This window comes from Penicillium concentricum, assembly GCF_028827145.1.
Source record: "Penicillium concentricum strain IBT 3081 chromosome Unknown utg000002l_segment0_segment0, whole genome shotgun sequence".
NCBI lineage: Eukaryota > Fungi > Ascomycota > Eurotiomycetes > Eurotiales > Aspergillaceae > Penicillium > Penicillium concentricum.
Window position 1 is genome coordinate 6,692,049 of NW_026622755.1, and position 20,304 is coordinate 6,712,352.

The following is a 20,304-nucleotide window of genomic DNA, read 5'->3' on the forward strand; positions in this document are numbered from 1 at the left end:
CGAAATCTTGATACCATCCATTCCAATTCGATTAGTAGGGCTTATTCTTTCTCTATTCTCAAACTCGAAATTCATTAAAAAGATAACCCGGAAATGTAACCTGCATTCGACATGCATATGCTTGTATGCAAACTATGCAGGTCCAGTGCTGTTGTCGAAGCTTAGCATCGGCTTACCTCCGCCATTGTCCAGAGGGATATAAAGATATCTAAAACTTCTACACCAATATAACCAAAAAAAAAACTAGGAAAAGATTATATCATATTCCGAGCGAGCTGAAAACAGACAGAACAGGGGCCCCCATTAACACGTTACGGGGTGAACATGGGTGAATGATACACGAAATATGCAGAAAGGGTCATGAGAATAGCGCCAAAAAGAAAAGAGCTTGGATACACTTTTTAACTGGAAAGTCGTAGCTCGGTCGTTTACTGCTGCTGCTTCCATTTAGGGACCCACTTGCCACCGGCGGCGGGCTTGGATTCCGAAGCGGGAGCAGGAGACTGAGAAGAAGATTCGCGGGGTTGACGGGGCGCCCAGCGCTCGGTTGGGGCCTCACGGGGCAGAGCCTCGCGGGGTTCACGGGGCTCACGGGGAGCAGGGGGAGGGGGGGCGGATCCAGCGCTGGCGGGGGCACCGCTGCGCAGGTGAGGAGGAACGTATCCACCCTTGCGGAGAGGGGCGGGCTCGTCGCGGACGGGAGCGCGGACGGGCTCACGGACGGGCTCACGAGTGATCTCACGAGTGGGCTCGGCGGGGGCACCACCAGCTTCCTTGGCGGCTTGACGTTCTCTCCAGGTGGAGGGGACTCCAGTACGTGGGGCGACATTGAGACGGGGCGCGGTTCGTTCGGCTGGCTGTTCAAACCCACCCTTGCGAGCTGCGAGACGGGCTGCGGCTTCTTCCTCGCGCTGTTGCTGCTTGAGAGCCATCTCATCCATTTTGCTGTATTGTAAGTTAGTATCGAGGTCTGAAGTGAAAATAGAGTAAGGGAATACTGACGATCGCTCTTCCTCGCGCTTAGCCTTCTCCTCGGCCAAGACACGACGGCGCTCCTCCTCGCGGGCGATGCGCTCTTGCTCCTCACGCTCGGCACGCTCCTGCTCCTCTTGTTGACGAGCCTCCTCTTCCTCGCGCTCCTGCTTCTCGCGGCGGCGGCGTTCCTGGACCTCCTTGACACGCTGCTTCTTCTTAGCCTCGAACTCGCGCTCGGCGGCCTTGCGACGCTTCTCGAACTCCTCGTGACGCTTCTCGGAAACCTCACGGCGGAAGTTGCTGAACTGGGGAACGAGACGACCAAGACGGTGCTTAAGGGCAACGGCCTCGACGTGCTTCTCCTTGGACTCGCGCAGGTCCTCGGCGTTCTGCTTCTCGTAAAGCTCCAAGTCGACCTTCTTCTGCTCATCGTAATCGGCGGCAATGTGCTTGAGTTCCTCACGACGGAAGGCACGCTCCAAGTGGTCGATACGCTTAGCAGTGGTGCGGATACGGTCGTTCAGCTCGTTCTTCTCCTTCTCAAGCTGAGCGAGCTTCATGGCGCGCAGGCGGTTGGCATCAAGCTCATCAAGGTCGATCTCGCTGACGTCAATACCCTTAACACCAGTCTTGAGCTCCTCGAGCTGCTTTTTGAGCTCCTCCTGGCGAATGCGGTCCTGCTCATCCTTAATGCGCTTGAGCTCACGGTCACGCTGCTCATCAGCCAGACGCTGCTTCTCGGCATCCTGGAGCTGCTGGGCACGGACACGCTTGCGAGTCTCCTCCTCGCGCTGCTTGCGCTGCAAGGCATCGGTGGCGGCTTCCTTCTTCTTGTCGATAAGAACGCGACGGGCGAGGGTCTCCTCGTGCTCCTGGGCGACACCAGCAATGGCGCGGGCCTGGGCGGTCTGCTTGGCCTGAAGACGGGCCTGGTTGTAGGAGGGATCAACGTACATGCAGGTGACGTGGAGAGTCTTGGCGAGACGAGCGACCTGGAAACGGGCGATCTCGGCGGGAGTGTGCTGCAGGCGCTGGACGGAGCCAACCTCACTCTCGGCGGAACCAGCGCCGCTGCCGGCGTGGGTAGCCTTGGAGGAAGAGAAGACATCGGAGTCGAAAGTCAGAACGCCGGAGATGTGATCAACGCGAATAGCGAGATCACCCTTCTTGCAACCGTTCATGATGAACTTCTCAATCATGGCAGGAGTGATCTGGAAGGGAGCGGGGAACTGGGCAAGCTCGTAGACGAACTTGAGCTCAACGGACTCGTAAACCTGGGACAGCTGCTGGAACAGACGAGTGAGAATAACCTGCTGCAAAGGCACAACGTACTTCTCCATCTCGGGGTCGGCACCAATCTGCTTCAGGATGGGGGTGATCTTCTTGCAGATGGACAGAGGGTGGAAGTCAACCTCCAGGATGTTGTACAGCTCGCGGATCTCGGGGCGGACACGGCGGAGCAGACCCTTGTTTAGAGCATCGCGGAAGAGCACAGTACGGGTGGGCGAGGTGGCCATACCGAGAAGGTTAGTGAGACGGGTGTTCTTGTTCTTGCGAGCCTCATCCACATCGACCAGGGCGCCGCGGGAGCGGGAAGTGCTGATAACGGGGATGGACAGAGCGGAGAGAAGGACGAAGGACGCGGCCTTGGTCATCTCGGTCTCGGTGACCGATGGGTTCTCCTTCTTGGAGCTCTGGCCGCTGGCCAGGGCCACGGAAGAAAGACGGAGAAGGTTGTAGTAGCGGTTGTAAGCGGCGGCGTGGAAGAGGTAGTTCTCGCTAACCAGGAAAATGCGGGCGAGCTTCTCGTAGTAGTTGGCCATCATGATGTTCTTGGCGGGGCGCTTGCTGAGGTTCAACAGAGTGTGGATATCCTCAATGCTGCGGAAAGCCTCCTGCCACAGCTCCAACTCAACGGCAACGTTCAACTGCTGGAAGCGGGTGTCGAGGTGACGCTGCAGAGTGTCGGCATCGCTCAGGTTGATGGCGTGCATCTGGGAAGAGTACTTGGCGGCATTCTGGACGTGGTTGCGCAGGAGCTCACACAGGCGACGGAACTCGGTCTTGCGGGCGTACTTCTGGCAGAACTTGAAGGCCTGCAGGGCGGTCGACTGGTACATGATCTCGAGACGAGCATTGTTCTTCAGAATCTCGAGGACGGTACGGTAGGTCTCCCACAGGAACTTGAGCCAAGGGGTGACAACGGCGCGATCGGTACGGTCGCGAGACTGCTCACCGGAGACAGTGGCGAGGAGGATAGTCTCGGGGGTCTCGATGGCCTCCAAATCCTCAACGTTGGAGGAAGGGGCGGCGGACTCGAGGGTCGACTGGATCTCGTCGGCCTTGGCCTGGGCCTCGGTGACCTTTTGCTCGGCGAGCTCGATGAACTTCTTGAGAACAATCTGTAGATGGAAAAAAAAAGGTCCTACGTAAGTGCCAAGTCACAATTTTTTTTTTTTTTTTTCAAGGGCGATCATCAACACGAACCTCGATGGTGCCGACATTGGTGTTCTGGGCGATGTTCTTGTACTGGTAAAGACCATCCTTGGCGGCCTTGCCCTTGCGAAGGTCGACGGACAGCTCAACGAACAGGAGCATCACCGGCTCGAGGGAGGCGATGGGGCTGCTACGGGTGCGCTTGGAGGTGACATGTTCGTGGAGGACAGTCAAGGCGGCGGGAGCCTGGCCGACGGCGATGAGTTCCTGAGCCCTCTGTGCAAGATAGTGTCATTAGTAACTGATGTTATATTTCGCGACAGCGACAGCGACGCTTACCTTGAGGACATTCTCAGGCTTGATATGCGGAGGAGGCGGCATGATGGGTGGATGCCCCTTGGGAAAAGATCAAAGGTGACTGATAAGAAATTAAAAGTAAGAAAAAAAAGTTCCCAGGTTATATGAGGCCAGCGACACGGGTAGCTGGGTTGAATGCGATTAGCCACGCGAATACCCGATAACGAGGGGAAGATTCACAATGTGCGTGTTGAGGCCAGAGCAAAAATTGGATCCCGCCAATGTTCCCACTTCGCGTTAAGCGATGGAGATCACGTGTTGTGGCCTAAGGCAGAATTTTACATGCTAGGTCCAAGATGTGTCAGATTTAATTCTACAATGTGATAATGATTTATTATTGGTTTGAATCCTCTATTCTTACTATTATAATCCCAACTAATTTCATTCCGACCCCGATGGTTTCTAGTTAAGGAAGTACCGGGTACAAGTTATATATTTGTCTCCACATAAAAACAATAGTAATCCCCCCCAATGCCAAGTACCGGGTACATCCAATCCAGTATAACATATACCAACGTAAGATTAAAAAGAGGGAAACCCACGGACCTCAACTCTTCTCAGGAAATCCCCTCTAAACAGTCCTTTGTCCATTCTCTCTCTAATTAACAACTCGACTTCACCTTCTTTTTATTTTTTTCTTTGTCTTGGCTGATTACCCGGCCCCCTAACCTAATTCTTACGCCCTTGGTAACCTGCCGATCCAAAACCCCCCTCTCCCCCTTTCTCCATTCGCGCTTCTTTCACAGCTCAACCAGTCATGGCTCCCTACGAACTTCGATCAGGAGGTGATGTCAAGAATAAGAAGCAAAGTGTCGCCGACTTGAAATATCGTCGTTTGACAGAGCTCAATGCTCGTCTAAAGGAGGATCTGGACCGACCACGGGTCAAGGTCTCCGAAGCAGCTCTCTCGTCCGTTCCAACCTTTCTTTGTTAAACAACAAACACCTAACCCTTTAATAGTCTCATCAGTTACTGCAACAACACTCGCGATTATATGGTTCCATCTGTATGGGGACAGGTATGCGACCGGCTCCCTTTTTTTTCCCTTACACGCGCGCGACCCCCCAAAACTAACTCGCCCATTTCCTAGGTCGACAAGCGCGAGGATCCTTATGCTCCTCAGCAACAGGGAGGTTGCTGCACCGTCATGTAATGCATTCACGACGGGATATTTTCGCCATGACCTCTCCCTCTTTCTCTCTTTCTTCTACTTAATTCCGGACCCCATTCACGACCCCCTTGGGCCCGATCAAAACACTGCGATTGCTCGCGCGGACAAACATGTCGGAAAGAATCGTCTGCTGGTCTTGCACGAAACCTTCCACGCCTCCGAGGATCATACGAGTCCCGCTGTGTTTTGTCGCCCTTTTCGACCCCGTGTCCCCCCTTTTTGTCATCGGACTCCTGCAGACAGTGCACTTGACGATGCATTTGTTGCGCCTTAACTTTTTCTTCTCTGGATTGCACCATTCCCCTTTCTCGATGTGTTTGTTAGGAATCGGCCTTTTCTTTTTTTTTCTTTTCTTTCTCCTATGTATCCTTTTCTTACGGGTTATCTTCAAAAAGCCTCTATGTTCCTTCAGAGCGTGAGAGCCATTCATGTATCATAGATTCGCATGACCAATACCATACCGATCTAATCGAATTTGCACTATTTGTAATTTCGGCCCCAAATTCCGGCAATCACATCTTACGATTTGCTGGGATGACCCGGCAGTCGGGATCAGCCCTCGGCCGGTTGTTTCATCTTTGCATTGCCTATATTGGCAATTGGTAGATTCTAACCGAATATTACTTTGATATATAGTATATTATTCGAACGTAATATTTATGTAAGATGTAATAAGAAAGTACAAAGTACTCGCCCAGGTGATATACACCTGGGTCAGCTCTGGAGCCCTGGAGCTCATCCCCGCTGACATCATCTTCCCGTAGACCTGCCATCCCACTAAGCTCTGCACATTTGCCCAATATAACACATATCCTCAGCGGAAATACCCCAATACATCCACCTACAATATACACCGTCAGCCCAGGCACTCCACCCACACGCCACACAACTAACCCATCCAATCGCACCCCAGCCACATCCATCATGGCCGAATCTACTACCCCGACCCCGTTACCGTTAATCGACTCAACGCCCAATAATACAGACAAAGTCGAACCCGCGAACCTCCATCTCCCCCGCATCTCAATCCAGTTCTGCACACAGTGCCGGTGGATGCTCCGCGCCGCATACGTATGTCTCTTTCTTTCTCTTTGACCTACCTAGAGGCGGTTTCGTTGTAGAGGGAGTTTGGCATGTGATTGGTTTCTTGATACTTCGTTTCTTGGGGTTTGATATATACATGTATCAAACTCCAGATCAAGTCACTGTCAACATGACCATGAACATAACCTTGCAATATAAAAATCTCACCATACAAACACCATACTAACAAGCACAACAGTTCGCCCAAGAACTCCTCTCAACATTCAACACAGACCTCGGCGAAGTCGCCCTCGTCCCGAAAACCGGCGGCGTTTTCACAGTAACCATATGGCATGGTACGCTGAATAGTGAAGGGAACGTCACGACGCAGGAGATTATTCTGTGGGATAGGAAGCGTGATGGGGGTTTCCCTGGTATGTTTTCCTCTTTTTTACATATTTTTTCTATCTATTGCTTTTATATGCATGGCATAGGAAACCTATCTACTTAAGCTGTTCATCTAACCAATCCTTCCTCCCTCAGAAGTCAAAGCGCTCAAGTCACTTGTGCGGAATGTTATCGCTCCCGAGAGGGACTTGGGACATACGGATCGCGCGTTGAAGAAGGAGAAGGGTGAGCAGGAGAAGAAAGAGGTGGGTAAGGATAAGGCTGGTTGTGAGGACTGTCAGTAGGTGTTGTTTTTACTTCAATGTTGGTATGTACATCTACAGATGTACATCAGTTGGTTTATGTAGAAAATTCATTTTTAGATAGTGCTGGCATAAATGATAGAATTACATATTACTTTGAGAATACACCTGTTACAATCGTTTTGAGAACAAGAAATAAAAACCTCACTGTACACATCACATTCATTATCGCGCAGAGCGGAAGAGTCTAACAAAAGAGTCCATGTAAAGAAAGAAAGAAAGAGAGGGAGAGAGAAAAGACACCAGGATCAAGTACAGGGAGAAAGAGAAAAAACTATCCAAGGTCATGAAAATCTTGAATATCGAGCCAGAGAAAGCCCGCACCTGTAAGAGATAAAACGCCGTTGGAACTCTAGAACAAGAGAGAACCGCCCCGAAAGACCAGACAAGGGCGGCAGGAAAACGAAAAGAGAGATGAATGAAGGTGTAGGATAAGGATAAAAGAAAACGGATATTCGTGGTTATCAGACAGAAGTAGGTGGGTGATCCCGATGAAAATAATCAGACGAATAGATGTAGCGGGACACCGATGCCAATATCCACTGAGAGGAATGCATGATAAAGCGTGAATCTCATCCTCAAAAGGAGGAGAGAGGATAGGGTAAAACATACAACTCATCTTGTCTTGATGCCGGAATTGCTCAGACAAGCTTTGCATTTGCTTTCATGTCCGAGATGAACTCAGATGTCTAGCAGAAGGTAAGAAGGTATCGTTATTCGACTTCGTAGAGTCGTGACCAGGAGAGCCAATGCGGTGGGAAAAGAAAATCCAAAGTCCGGCTTCTTCGACTGGTCAAGTCATGAATTCATGGAACACCAGCGTGGTTTTTAAGCCTCATTGCAAAATGAAATGTTCATAAGACCATGGCAGCGTTATACACAGCTGGTGATGGCTCAAACCCAAAAACACCAACCAGACTGGTAGAAATCAGGTTTCACCACGGACCTCATGCGAATGGTTGCGACGCTTCCAAAAAGCAAGTCGAAGCCGACTCCTCCGCTTAGGAAGTCTGCGGGGAACAGCAGAGTCATCCGCTTGCGGGGTTTCATTTTTGATGCTCTCGCCGGTAGTCGTCGACTGCGTTGGGCTGCGGGTTCCGTGGGCACCCAGCCTGGAGAAGTCTTTGTTGGCACCATCTTCGGACCGAGTTTGACCTCGACCGAGGATAGAGCTACGACCGGGGCTGTAGCCGCCTGCAGGCTCTGAGACACCTGAAGGAAACGCGTCCGCTGTGCTGGGACGTGTGCTATTGTCGTCAGGTCCTCCAATATCACTTTGCGCAGCACTTTCCCCGGAAACTCGCTTTTCGTCGCCACTATCCACAGCCAAAAAGCTCGAAGCATTAGTTGCGGGAGATATTGGTGTCATGGTATTGCTGTAGGTGCTTTGCGTCCGTGTGCAACTATTGCGGTTAGATCCTGTGCGAGCAGACGAGCTGTTGTGCGCATGGTGGCGTTGGGAGCCCCGTTGAGAGCCTTGTGGAAGGCCTTGGCGCGAGCTGCTTGGTCTCTCGGCAGCCCCCGAAGCATGGTCATGCCCCGCTGATCCTGATGAAGTCGCACCACCGAAGGCCGAGTTTGCATACAAGACGGCGGCTAGAACAGCCGGATCATCAGTACTAGGGTCTGCTTCTGTGAGAGGGCTATGTAGCTGTGTCGAGACAGACCCACGGGCAGACTCCGGGATTCCTGGGATGGAGAAACAAGAAAGCTCGGGCACGGCATGAGAAGACTTCCGAGATGACATTTCAGCCGCCGGCAGAAGGGGACTCCCTGTGATCTCGATCTGAGGACCTGTGGTATCTGGTGAAACAACTGGTTGAATGGTGTTTTCGTTGTATGCACCAGAGTCTGAACTCACGGGAGATTTGACTTCGTCAGTTGTGCCATCTCCTGGAGCGGGAAGCAGCTTTTCAGTAGCTGCAGGGCTATGGGAGCGAGGCGAAACCGTGATCTCGGGCCGTTTCTCAATCGGCAGACCTTGCTTCTTCAGATCCTCATTGGCAAGTTCTTGCCACTGTGCCTGGTTGCGGCGGATATGGTCTGTAGTGAACTGCAACTGCGGCAGAAGGTCGGAAATGCCTTCAAAGAGCGGCAGGGCGAATATTGACATGAATCCAATTTGACCAGTAGCCAGTTTGTAGATGTTCCCTAATTCGGGAGGCCCGCCAAACAGCGCGGTTTCCATTCCAACCTCCCTTTCCATCTCGCCCTGGTTGGCGAATTCCTCTTGCAGGATTTGCGTCCACTTCTTTGCAACTTTCCACGGTCGAGCCACGTTACTGATGTCGGCACATTTGATCAATAATCCACAAACGAGGGTCTTGTACATGTCGACATCTTGCGGCTTCCAGCCGTCAACAGATCGGTCGTTTTCGTAGAACTTTTCTTGGAATGAGCCCATTCGCTGCATGAACTTCTGGTGCACACCCATGTCTGTGGCCAGGATAGAGCTGATAAGGAGCTTGCGCAGCTGGTTGTCCTTGAATGCCGCAGGCCAGTGCCGACGCAAAATCTGGGAGAAGGCGGCGCAGTGGAACGCCTCCAAAACGGAATTGTCATTGTAGAGTTGAGCAAGAGGTGCGTTGAGTTTGACAAGGAAAAAATTGTTGACACCTGGGTGGCCAACGTCATGACCAATGGCTGAGATAAGAAGGGTGAGGGCGTCGAATGGCGTGAGAAGGGAGGTGACGGGAGTTTCTACAACAGAAACTTGACCAATAGGTGCATATGGAGGCAAGGCACCAATGTGTAGCAGGAAGCAAAAGACGGATTGCAGCACATCGATCGCATGGCGGAAATTGTGGTAAAGCACAAAGGAGTTATAGGCGGCGCGGCAGGCGAGAAGGAAATTTTGCAATTCATCGGGGGTCAACCGCCAGGTGTCCAGTCCCGGCATGGTGAAAGCATGCTGTATCATCTCACAAGCACCAAAGACCAGTTCATCCTCGGTAAACTCGTGAGCGCAGAATTTCCAACGGCCTACCTGCTCTCTGATAAAAGGTATACGCGCAGGGTCAATGTTGAGATCCTGCTCCTGGAATTCATCATGTATGACTTCTTCTGGGTTGCAAATTCCTTTCATGAGCTTTGAAACCATGGCTTCTCTTAGATAAGAATACGGCTGCTCATCATGCACACCAACCCAAGAAAGCTTTCGTTGCTTTCTCCGTGCGAGAAATCGGGACATCTCTCTCTGGGCCGCTTTACGGGTACGGTAGGCATGAACCACAAGCCCTTGAATCCGCGAGCGATCTAGCGGAGTGGTCAAGACATCCACAGCACCGGCATCAAGACAGCGGGCAATCTGCTTGTGCTCCATCGTGATAGGACCTTGAGAAGGTTGACTGGTGGGGCCGGTAACCGCATTGTCGCTGGGTCCATCGGAAGTAGGAAGACGCAAGATAGCAATAGGGATGACCAAATTCGGGCCCTCTTGGGCTTGAATATCGTTTGAGACACCTGATAGAAGTGAGAGGCCCCGTGCTTCGTCGGACTGGGTCGAGAATGTGAAAGTGCGGTGGATAGAGCCCGGTGATGGAGGAGCATTGTCTGTCCACGAGGCGCGACTAGCTTTTCGGCGAGCCAGGTTCGACTCTTCGCCGCTAAAGTCCACCTCGAGAAAGGCGAAAATCGGGTTACACTCGCTGCCCGACCGGTCGCTAAGCTCGGCCAGCTTGGCGGCAAAGGAGGAACCGTTGTGGCAGAGGTAGACTGCAAAAACGGGAGGAATTAGTCAATGATCAAACGCAGCGTAGTCTGCAGAGCCTACCTTGGTTGCACACTCCTAACAGCCGCTCCACATCCGCCTGCAGAGCCTCCGGTTCTTCGGGGGCTGTGAAGGAACCCGCGGACGATATCGTTACTTCATCGATTGAATTTCTGCGCACCCATCTCTCCGACCGCACTCGGTCGTCGATGTAGAGACCCGCGCAATCCACGCGGTCAAACATGATGTTAAGAAGGTTGAGAACCCCGATCAGGTTGTGTCGCCGGAATCACAAGGTCGGCAAGAACTCAATCGGAGCAAGGAAAAGGAAAAGGATTCGGTCGGATCGGTCCTGGTTCGCATATGGCGCAAATGGCGAAGACCGAGGCGTTCGGCTGGGGGGTGACGGAAGGTCCGAGGGACGAGGGCGGTTTTTGAGAGGAAAGGGAGAGAAAAACGAGCGGCGAGGTTGGGGGGGGAGTATGGAAGATCGGGATAGGTCCGACTGAATCGGCACAAAGAAAGTCGGGAAAAGGAGTGGCAGTCGGCAAGCAAGCTCCTCAGTTCACCGAATCGAACAATGGAGTTGTTTCCTGCAGCGAAGCAGTCCGAGTCGCGTTGTGGGCTGGAGGTTCCGAGACACCCCCAAAGCCTAGACTTGTCGCACTAGACAGCGCAACCCACTTTTTTCCACCCCGGAGTCGGATTCGGAAGAGCGATGGGATGAAAGAGTCGAGGATGAAGGGGTTTTCAATTGCCGTGAAAGAAAAGGGAGGAACCGTCAGTTCGACATTGCCGTGGAATGTGTGTTGGCGTGTAGCGGTGAGAACAAAGAAAAGGAATAAGAGAAGAGAGAGAAGTGTAGAAGAAGTCGAAAGAGTAAAAACAGCCCAAGCTGAGGAGGGGCGAACACGGGGAAGGGGCTTCTTTCCTCCTTCCAGAAGGCCTTGGGGCGGGACGGGATGATCCTCAAGTAATCTTATGTATTCTTACTCTCTAGGGTATAGATTGGTTTAAACATCCTTGAATATGTATCTTTTTTTTTTCTCTCTAAACTTATTAGGCAGTAAAATACATCACTATCAACTATATCTTTTTTTTTTTCCTTCTCTCTTCTCTGGCAGAGCCTCTGTAACCAGTGGACCCAATGACGCCTCTCTTTTTCTAGAAGGGTTAGTAAGCGCAGATTCTGTAACACCTAGGTGCAGTGCACCTGGGGACTACTTAGGTATGTCTACATGTATATAACAGTATTATATGTAAGGGCTTATGTAGGCGACATGAATTTATTCAAGTGATTAAAGTATTTTACAATTACCATTACATATAAAAAATACTTGCAGAAAAGAGAAAAAAAAAGTAAAAAGTGGATTGGACGTTTGGGCCCATTCGGGGCCAAAATCTGAAAGCCAAAATAATCCGAGGTGATCTCACATTGACCATTCTCCACTTGGATCTGCATTGCATTTCAACTTGACACAGTTTATTCATACATTATTATACGTACTAACTATATACGGGACGCTTACAAGCTTTGCGAATTTGAAAGCAAAAATAGAGCAAAAAATGAATTTTAACGACGGCTGCATGGTTCGAACATGCGCCTCCGAAGAGAATTGATATCGTACTTAAGTAGTTCAAGTCAATCGCCTTAGACCACTCGGCCAAACCGCCGTATTGAAAGAATCTGCTGCATATAGCATTATAATACCAATCTCCCAACTGTAATTATAATAGTATACAACATCGATGTATGTTTTCCACAATTTCTACCCTGAAGTGAATCTTACATCAGGTATACATTCAATGCAAAAGGGTAAAGATACATGTATACAGCGATGGCTCTAATTTCGTCCCAAGGTTCCAAGCTTGCGAAGCCCTGGATGTGATTGGGAGCGAATCCCGACCAATCACCGACACCAGGGATACCTGCATGAGGTGGTATTTTCCAAACTTCCACAAGTTCTAGTTGCGTGTACTTATAGTACTTGGCATGCAGGTCATTTCTGTATTCTGCAGAGGCGTTTTCTAGGATCTTGGCTACTCATTACAAACGTAAAACATCGAACATAGATCTGCAAATCTATATATTTTTATAGTATCAAATATACTTTGTACATTCATATGTACTATCTCTATATCAAACCCCTACTTAAAAACACAAATAATCTTCCCCTTAGTAGTGTTACTCTCCAACAACTTATGCGCCTCCTCAATATCCTCAAACGAAAACACCTTCTCAACAAAAACCTTAAAAGTCCCATCACAGAACCGCGGCAAAGCATGCTCAACAAGCGTATCCCTCAATTTCCGCTGATACTCCAGATCCCTACTGCGCAGCGTACTCCCCTCAATCCGCACACGCTTAAACAGCAACGGCGCAATATTAACACCATCAGGCAACTTGCCCCCGCCCATAAGCCCCAACACGACGATACGGCTGTCCCGCGCCGCAACGTCCAGATTACCCTGGAAATACGTCGCGCCGATGAAGTCGACGGTTAGATCGACGCCCGCGCCAGATGTAGCGGCCTGGATCTCCTTCGCCCAGTCTTGGGTCTTGTAATTGAAGGCTTTTGTGACGCCGAGTTCCTTTTCCAGGAAATCGATTTTCTCTTGCGAGCCGGCTGTTGCGTAGATGGCTTTTGCGCCGGCGTCTTTCGCGAGTTGGATTCCGGAGATTGAGACCGAGGAGGCGCCGGCGTGCCAGAGGACGCTTTGGCCGGATTGGAATTCGCCGATTAGGAATAGGGCTTGGGAGGCTGTGATCCAGGTCTGTGGTGGTTAGCGGTTAGCTATGGATGGTTCATTATGGTTTATTTTGTGGTGATTGTATCTGCGCACCTCTGGAACTCCGGCTGCCTCTTCCCAGGATAGCTGTTTAGGCTTGTGAACTAGCATATGAGTCGAGACGCAGATGTACTCTGCGTACGCGCCACCGTATGCAAGGCCGAGCACTTCATCGCCGATCTTGAAGTCTTCGTGTCCATCTGGTCCGAAGCTCTCGATCACGCCGGAGAACTCGACGCCCATGGTTGGGGGTGCTTGGGGTGGGGGGGGTATAGGCCTTCGCGCTGGAGTAGGTCCATGCGATTCAGGCCAAAGGCCCGGATCTTGATGATAGCTTGGCCCTCTGTAGCAGTTGGCTTGGCGATCTGGTCAATGAACAGGCTTGTTGCGGGGCCTTTGCCGCCTTTGATGCCTGGGAGGTTGTTAGTTTTGGGGTTGGCATTGTATAGGGTGTTTTGACGTATGAATATAGAGGAAAGAGGGCGATAAGGGCAGTGAAGGGAGGGCAGATAGGTTGATATCGGTGATCCTCAATCCAATGATGTAGATGATATCAGGTGGGGGGATCCATGTTCTTCAACCCCGTGTTCACTTACCAATAGCTCGCATGGTGTCGCTCATCTTGAGATATGTACAGTGTTCAATGGTTGTTTTCTATTCAAATATTTGCAGAAGGTACTTTTATTTATATACCAAGAAGCTATCACAGTTATGTGGAGCTGACCTCATCTGCCTAGGTGCCGCCCCGGGCCCGCGGCAGCTTGATCGGCATTTGTCAGCATCACCAGCTTCCGTGGTCCACATATGTTGAGAGAGGGTTTATAATCCATGTCCATGCCGGATAACCGAGTGGATGTAGTATCAAATAGAAAATGTACATCGTAGCAATGGTAATCAATTCATCTAGCTGGAAATAATGGGTAATGGGTAATATCAATCATAAAGTGGCCAGTCCTACTCCATGCAATCCATGATTTTCGACCATATCAAGCCCCCCAACCGCTCCATAGCAGACTCCACGGACTTTTTCCAGGTGCCGTAATTCAAGACGCCAGAAAAAAACAAGGACATAAGAAAAAAAAACCCCCCCCATAGTGAGAAATATGGTGGCCGACAGGTGGATCTACCGGCTAGAAAGGCTCGGGATCTCCGTGGCTGGAAGGGAAATAAAAAGGAAAGAAAGAAGAAAGCATCAGAAAGAAAATCCAACCGCAGACACACTTTTTGTTCATGGAATGCCGTGGCATGCATATGCAGTAGCAGTAAAAGCAAATAGGAAAGGACATAGGTCACTATCATACAACTCGATTATGAGCACTCAGGGATATCGTTATGAGAGAAGGTTCTTCAGCGATGGGCTTGCGCTCGCTCCACTCCCGGCTGCTGTGCCGTTGACCCCGGAGTGCCGACTGTTTGGTGGTCCGCCCATCAGGGAAGGTGGTGTATCTTCCGGTCGAGTGGGAGGGGTGGCAGTGGGCCCCCGCGGGTCAATGCGTGCCTGCGTCACCGGTGGTGAGTGGGAGGGAGCTCCTACCACACGCTCGACGGAGTACATGCGAGGAGGTGGGCCGCCATTGAGAGCACTCAGGGAGTTCTGGGGTGACCGGTTGATCATTGTTGCTTGCACGATTGGAGGGGATGCGGACGCTGCATATGATCGTGGCGGTGGCTGCGAAAGATGCGGCGAGCGGGAAGGCACAGGACCATACGGGCTCTGATGGGTGGAATACGGCGGCGGTGGTCCGGAAGGCCCAGCGCTGGTATAGTGTTGAGGTGGTGGTCCTGCGGGATGGGGTGGCGGGTAGTTATTCATGTGATGCGGAGGTGGCTGTGCTTGGGGATAAGGAGATGGCGACATGCCGTTGCGAAGACCGACGTCGGGCGTGAGGCGTTGTTCGTACGGCCCAGTGTATCCTGGTCCAGGGTGTCCGCTGGGTGGGTGAGCAGGAGCCATCGGTCGCCCAAGCACACCACTAGGGGGAGGAGGATGCGGCGGGTGTTGGTGTGGATGCGGGTGGGGCAAAAATGTATGGCCTGCATGGCCTGCATGGCTTGGATGACCTGCATGACCGGGGATTCGTGAAGTGGGTATCATGGGACGTTGAGCAGAGTAAGGCGAAGGCCGTTGGTCAGGCGTAGGCTCTGGCACAGGCGGAGGTGGAGGAGGCGCTGGGTTCTTCAAGTGGCATTTATGACATTCATATGCTAGTTCGCAAGGATCCCCATTGTGTTGAGCGAAGCCACCTTGAGGCGCATGATGAGGATGCCCTGAGCCATTGGCCATGGGAGGTCGTCGCCCAATGGCCCACCACCTGGGACTAAAGCCGGTGGCACAACGGACGCATTTGCGGTTAGTCTCCATGCCAGGAGCTGCCGGTCGGGGTGCAACATGGTTGTCGGTATCGATGTCCATGGGGTCTTCAGTCACCTCGTCTAGAACCGGTTGAACTTTAGCGGCATCCTTAGAGGCTAGCGTAGTACTTGTCGAAGCCCGGCGGTTCGCATTTGTGGGAGCATGTGGCGGAGCTCCAGCAGGTTGATGATGCATGTACGCCGCTTTGCGAACGGTTCCAGTAAGGGTAAGATCGGCCTGCTTGTAGGTCTGGGCGAACAACTGGAGAGCGTTTAGATGGTCCTGGTTTGTCTGCTCACCGATCTCGTGCAGAACAGTCGGCACATTGTGATTTGGACAGTAAACAGCAGGTGTTGCTGCTCCAAAATCTTCGCCCAGACGGATAGATCGCATGCTGTCGCGGCGTGAGCTCTTGACGGGTGTTATGTCGAAGCCGAACCGGTAGTGTGCTTGGAAAGCACAGCCCACGTGGAAGTGAGCATTGCAGCCAGCAAAGCTACATGGTACACATGCGCCCTTACTTGACTTGCAGACCTTACACGTCTCGCGCCACCGCTCCTTGGGAATAGATCCGAATCCTTCCGCGGGCTCAAGCTCCTCTGCATCGCCGTACTTCAACTCCGGGGTCCACAGGGTACAAAGCACGTGGGCCCAGTTGTTGCCTGCAGTACGCTTCAGGGGTTCCCGAGGACCAACAGGCTTGCCAACGGCCTCCTGTCGCTGGCGATATAGCTTGATGGCCTCAGCAACCATCTCCTTCTCCATGCGCTCCTTTTCCTTGTCCCGCTCAGTCTTCTTCCGGGAGTTGTTCTTGGGCGTCTCCATGAGATCATGCTCGGTCCATGAAACTGGGCAAAGAACACATGTGTAGTTTGTAGAAATCGACGGAGTGCGGTCGTTGGAGCACATATCACACAGCCATTTGTTGCTGGCGCGCGAATCCCGTACACCGTAGCAATTACGATGGACTGTCAGACGGCAATCCCGACATGAAAGATGCTCTTCGCCCGAAGGTTCGACTTGGTTGCAGATTGAGCAGGGGAGAGTCTTGGCCTTTGGCGGGTCGGGAACAATCGGGGGAGCTTCCACCACTTTCTCGGGGACCGCCTTCTTTTTCGGCATAGGCTCGACGGACGTCGCGGCTGACGGTGCGGGGGTGTCCTTGGCCTTCTTTTTCGTCGGATCCACCTTTCCTTCTACCTTTCCATCCGTCAAGAGTCGAGGGTTTGTATCAAGCGGAATTCCCATGGCAGTAGCCGTAGTTGCCGTGGCAGGGGTGATCATGAACGGGGTTTCGGTAGCTACAATCAGTTGCGCGAGCATTTCCTCATCGATGCGGCGTCGCCATGACTTGTTACCGCTGCTTGCAATCCTCTTTGCAACCTCGTCAACATCCTCATATTGAATCCCGTACTTCCGCCATAGCAGAGCGCAGCGAAGACAGAGCGCGACGGTGAGCATAGGGCCTTTGTCTTTCTTGTTGGAGGGCTCAGATGGAATGACGGTTCCTGGTGGAACTAGGGGCGCACGGCGCCACTGTCGCGAATGGCGGGTGGAGCAAAACTTGCAATGGAATCCACGCTTCTGGACAATCGCTTTCTCGGAGTCAAAGGCGGAATCATCATGATCATCGGCCACGTCGTCAACGAGTTTAGATGAAATTACACTGTGGCGGCGTACTTCCTTCTTGCCACGTCTGCCTTCATAACTGCCCCAAATCTTCCGACCGCTGGGGGTTTTCTTCCACATGTAGTAGAAACGGACGATCTGATAGATATGGACAGTCTTGACATGCTTCATGATATTGCGCCATTCGGATCCATACTTGGCGACGCCCTGTTCGAATAGCTTGAGCTCCTCCGGTCGAATGTGAGGCTCCTTAAGATCCTTGTACTTGTTGGTTTTCTTCAGCTTAGCAAGAGCAGCCTGAACATCAAAGCTCTCAGAGTAAAGAAGTGCAAGCGCTCTGTCGAGGAAATTCGTGGAATATTTCTCAACTCCAATACCAGGGGCCAGTTCCTTGGCTTGGCGCATGTAGTCGTCGATAAACTTTTCTCGATCCTCAACGCTTAAATGAGATCCTGGTGCATCATCTTCACCGCGGGCGGGAATCTGGCCGGGATCGGGCATTTTGAATTGAAGTTCAGCTGTGCGCACCTGCTTTCCGTTCATTGTGATCGGTTCATCCAGACCACGATGCACATAGCCTGTTGGCTCATCTTGAACCCACGGCGGTCGGTTTGCCCTCTCGCGCTTTGCAGCCTCCATTGCAGCCTGCGCATCCTTGGAGAGCTTGCCGTCCTTTTTGCCACCGGGAACCTTTGATTTCTTCTTCGCATCGAGTGGCTTCACGTATTCAACCGCGCGGCCTGGCCAAGCGGGGACCAATGCCTGGTGTCGAGTTCCTAGACGTGAGCTAGCTCGGGGGTAAATTCGATCATCGTAGTCCAGAGCGTCCTCCACGCGGCAGTGAATACCCAGATATCGGTAAGGCCACATTTTGGCCTGTGCGATTTGCTCCACAGTTGCGGGCTGGGGCATGGAATCTTCCTCGGCTGCAGGAGTGCTGGCGGAGGTACCGTTTGCTATACCATTCGCGTGATTATGGGGGTCCTCTTCCTCCTCCTCTTCCATGATCACATCTTCGCCGTCTGTTCGAATGCTGCCAGTTAATGGTGTGTTGCGTGCCTCGAGTTTGCGCTCTTGGGCGCGACTGCAAGCGGCACAAGCCCAAGCAAATCCTCGAGCGGGTTTCTTGGTCAAGGCGGGTCGTACACAGTGCATGTGATATGTTGAATTGCAAACTGCGCAGTCGACCGATTCGGAGTTTGCGGCGTATAAACGGCATCGCTTACACGTCTTGACGGCACCCGTCAATTCCTTCCCCTTGCCGATCTCGACAAGAATGAATTTCCAGCGTTCGTCGAGAACCTTCTTGACGTTGCTCGGGACATTAATGATATCTTTAGTCGGAATGACATCGTAAAGACGATGGATATATCGGTCGAACATTTTGTCGTACCAGAAACTGTTCCTCGTCTTCTTGTAACAGCTAATGTCTTCAATCTCTGACACGTGTCGAATTTCACACTTGCCCCGTAATGAAGAAAGAGGGCAAGTATCGGAGTGCATTGAAGCAAAAACAAACCGAGTGTCGGGGGAATGACGCTGGATATCTCGTGGACGGTAGTACCAGTTGACTCTCATAGCCTCAATAAAGCCACCCGGCTTGGTTTTGGATGGAAGAAATTCCATGATGCGGGCTAAATAATATGGCTCACCCGGAGGTTCGCAAATTAAATAAACATGGTCTATAAATTTTTTTTTGATTAGTTTCATGATCATAATAAACAAATTAATAAACTAACCATTGAGGGCAAATGTGGTGCCATCGTCGGCTATTAATTGGCCATCTTGCAGATAGGGCCCGTGGTTTTCGAAACTCATCATATTGGTGAAATAACCCCCCTCATCATCGCCTGGAGGAGAGGTGAAGATTTTCTTCACAGAACCCGAATTGGGGGTTGAATTTGGCGTGCTGGCGGGTTGTTTGCGTTTTCTCAAATTCGATCCATTCGCATCCTCAGGTCTGGCAGAAAATGAAGAGGTGCCGGGAATGGCATCTTTTGCCGATCCATTTACGCTCTGACCGTTAGGCAGGCCCTTTTTTGGCGTCTTCTCATCAACAGCGCCATTAACAATATTGTTGAGTGCCACGCCACTGTGCCGTTTGGCAGACTTTGAGTTTGGCGCAGAGAGATCGATGTCCGCATCTAGGTCACGGTCCTCGGCGTAATTTGGCCGGGGAGCATTACGACCTCTCGATCGCGTGCCATACGCGGTGGCGGAGCCATTAGCCGAATCGGCCACTGCCTCCGGAGAGTTGGGAGTGGTCATTGAGTGAGTTTTTTAGTCATCCACTGGCGAATAAGGATGATGAACAGAGTAGAAGTTGAGAGAAGTGGGAATATAAAGCCCAGAAGGAGCTGTGGCGGGATTAGTTGGGAACCCGTATCCTTGAAAGTGCGGGACACGCTGGAATGTAAAAAGGAAGTGCGAGAAAATCTCAAAATACGGGTGGGCAGATGGGCTTGGGGATAGACGCGAAGAACTTCAAAGGGAGTTGCAAAAGGAAAATCAAAAAAGTGGGAAAGACAAAGAGTGGACCGTGTCAGATCTTATTCTCTGCAGGGGTTGAAGGGCGTTTCCGATATCAAGAAGACATGAACATGAACATAGGGGACTAACGCTAACAATAGGAAGTTGAAATATGAATAGAAGAAGAGAGATGGAAGAATAGTGAACTTACCAAAAGGGAATATAAAAGGGATTGAATAGGGGAATAGAAGAATAGAGAGGGTAGAGAGAGAAGAGAGAAGAGTAGATAGAGTGGAGGGAGGGATGGGTCGGGAGAAGCGGGTCAAAAGTTATTTAGCGGGAAAAAAGACGATATAGCCCAACGGGGAATGGGGAAGGGGGAAAAAAATAAAAGAAAGTCGAGGATCCCGACCTCCCCCTAGTCCTAATATGTTAATATGACGCCTAAAGAGACATGGGACCTTGGACCTCCCCTTGCTCGTTATAGAGAGAGGAATGTTATGCGGAACGTGTATAATCAGAACACATGGAAAGTATGAGGTCTTGAGCTCTAGGAACTGATATTGGGAAAAGAAAAAAAAATACAATACATGACCTGTACCTTTCTATACTATTTGCTATTTTGGTGATTTTTCCCCGTTCGCCTGATCCTGTGTGACCAAACACGTTGGCTTGGGAGAGG

At 51.4% G+C, this 20,304-nt stretch overlaps 6 protein-coding genes across 6 annotated transcripts; 2 read left to right on the plus strand and 4 right to left on the minus strand.

Moving 5' to 3' along the window:
* Positions 1 to 428: 428 nt before the first annotated feature.
* Positions 429 to 3,792, minus strand: tif32 (putative eukaryotic translation initiation factor 3 subunit EifCa; the record flags this gene model as incomplete). The annotated part of the gene is made up of 3 exons (XM_056723986.1): positions 429 to 3,377; positions 3,463 to 3,687; positions 3,751 to 3,792. 3 exons carry the CDS (start codon positions 3,790 to 3,792, stop codon positions 429 to 431), a joined length of 3,216 nt encoding a protein of 1,071 aa, XP_056580236.1.
* A 733-nt stretch (positions 3,793 to 4,525) lies between these two features.
* N7517_006257 (guanine nucleotide-binding protein subunit gamma) lies at positions 4,526 to 4,921 on the plus strand (the record flags this gene model as incomplete). Its single annotated transcript, XM_056723987.1, has 3 exons — positions 4,526 to 4,677; positions 4,729 to 4,786; positions 4,859 to 4,921. 3 exons carry the CDS (start codon positions 4,526 to 4,528, stop codon positions 4,919 to 4,921), a joined length of 273 nt encoding a protein of 90 aa, XP_056580237.1.
* Positions 4,922 to 5,863: 942 nt separating this feature from the next.
* N7517_006258 (Rdx family protein) lies at positions 5,864 to 6,654 on the plus strand (the record flags this gene model as incomplete). Its single annotated transcript, XM_056723988.1, has 3 exons — positions 5,864 to 6,010; positions 6,222 to 6,396; positions 6,506 to 6,654. 3 exons carry the CDS (start codon positions 5,864 to 5,866, stop codon positions 6,652 to 6,654), a joined length of 471 nt encoding a protein of 156 aa, XP_056580238.1.
* A 946-nt stretch (positions 6,655 to 7,600) lies between these two features.
* Positions 7,601 to 10,625, minus strand: pdeB (3',5'-cyclic-nucleotide phosphodiesterase PDE2; the record flags this gene model as incomplete). The annotated part of the gene is made up of 2 exons (XM_056723989.1): positions 7,601 to 10,386; positions 10,445 to 10,625. 2 exons carry the CDS (start codon positions 10,623 to 10,625, stop codon positions 7,601 to 7,603), a joined length of 2,967 nt encoding a protein of 988 aa, XP_056580239.1.
* A 1,904-nt stretch (positions 10,626 to 12,529) lies between these two features.
* On the minus strand, positions 12,530 to 13,792 carry N7517_006260 (NAD(P)H-quinone oxidoreductase; the record flags this gene model as incomplete). The annotated part of the gene is made up of 4 exons (XM_056723990.1): positions 12,530 to 13,156; positions 13,226 to 13,425; positions 13,482 to 13,583; positions 13,768 to 13,792. The coding sequence occupies 4 exons, from the start codon at positions 13,790 to 13,792 to the stop codon at positions 12,530 to 12,532; spliced, it is 954 nt and encodes a 317-aa protein (XP_056580240.1).
* Positions 13,793 to 14,501: 709 nt separating this feature from the next.
* N7517_006261 (DNA-binding E3 ubiquitin-protein ligase SNT2) lies at positions 14,502 to 19,421 on the minus strand (the record flags this gene model as incomplete). Its single annotated transcript, XM_056723991.1, has 2 exons — positions 14,502 to 18,835; positions 18,893 to 19,421. The coding sequence occupies 2 exons, from the start codon at positions 19,419 to 19,421 to the stop codon at positions 14,502 to 14,504; spliced, it is 4,863 nt and encodes a 1,620-aa protein (XP_056580241.1).
* Positions 19,422 to 20,304: the final 883 nt, after the last annotated feature.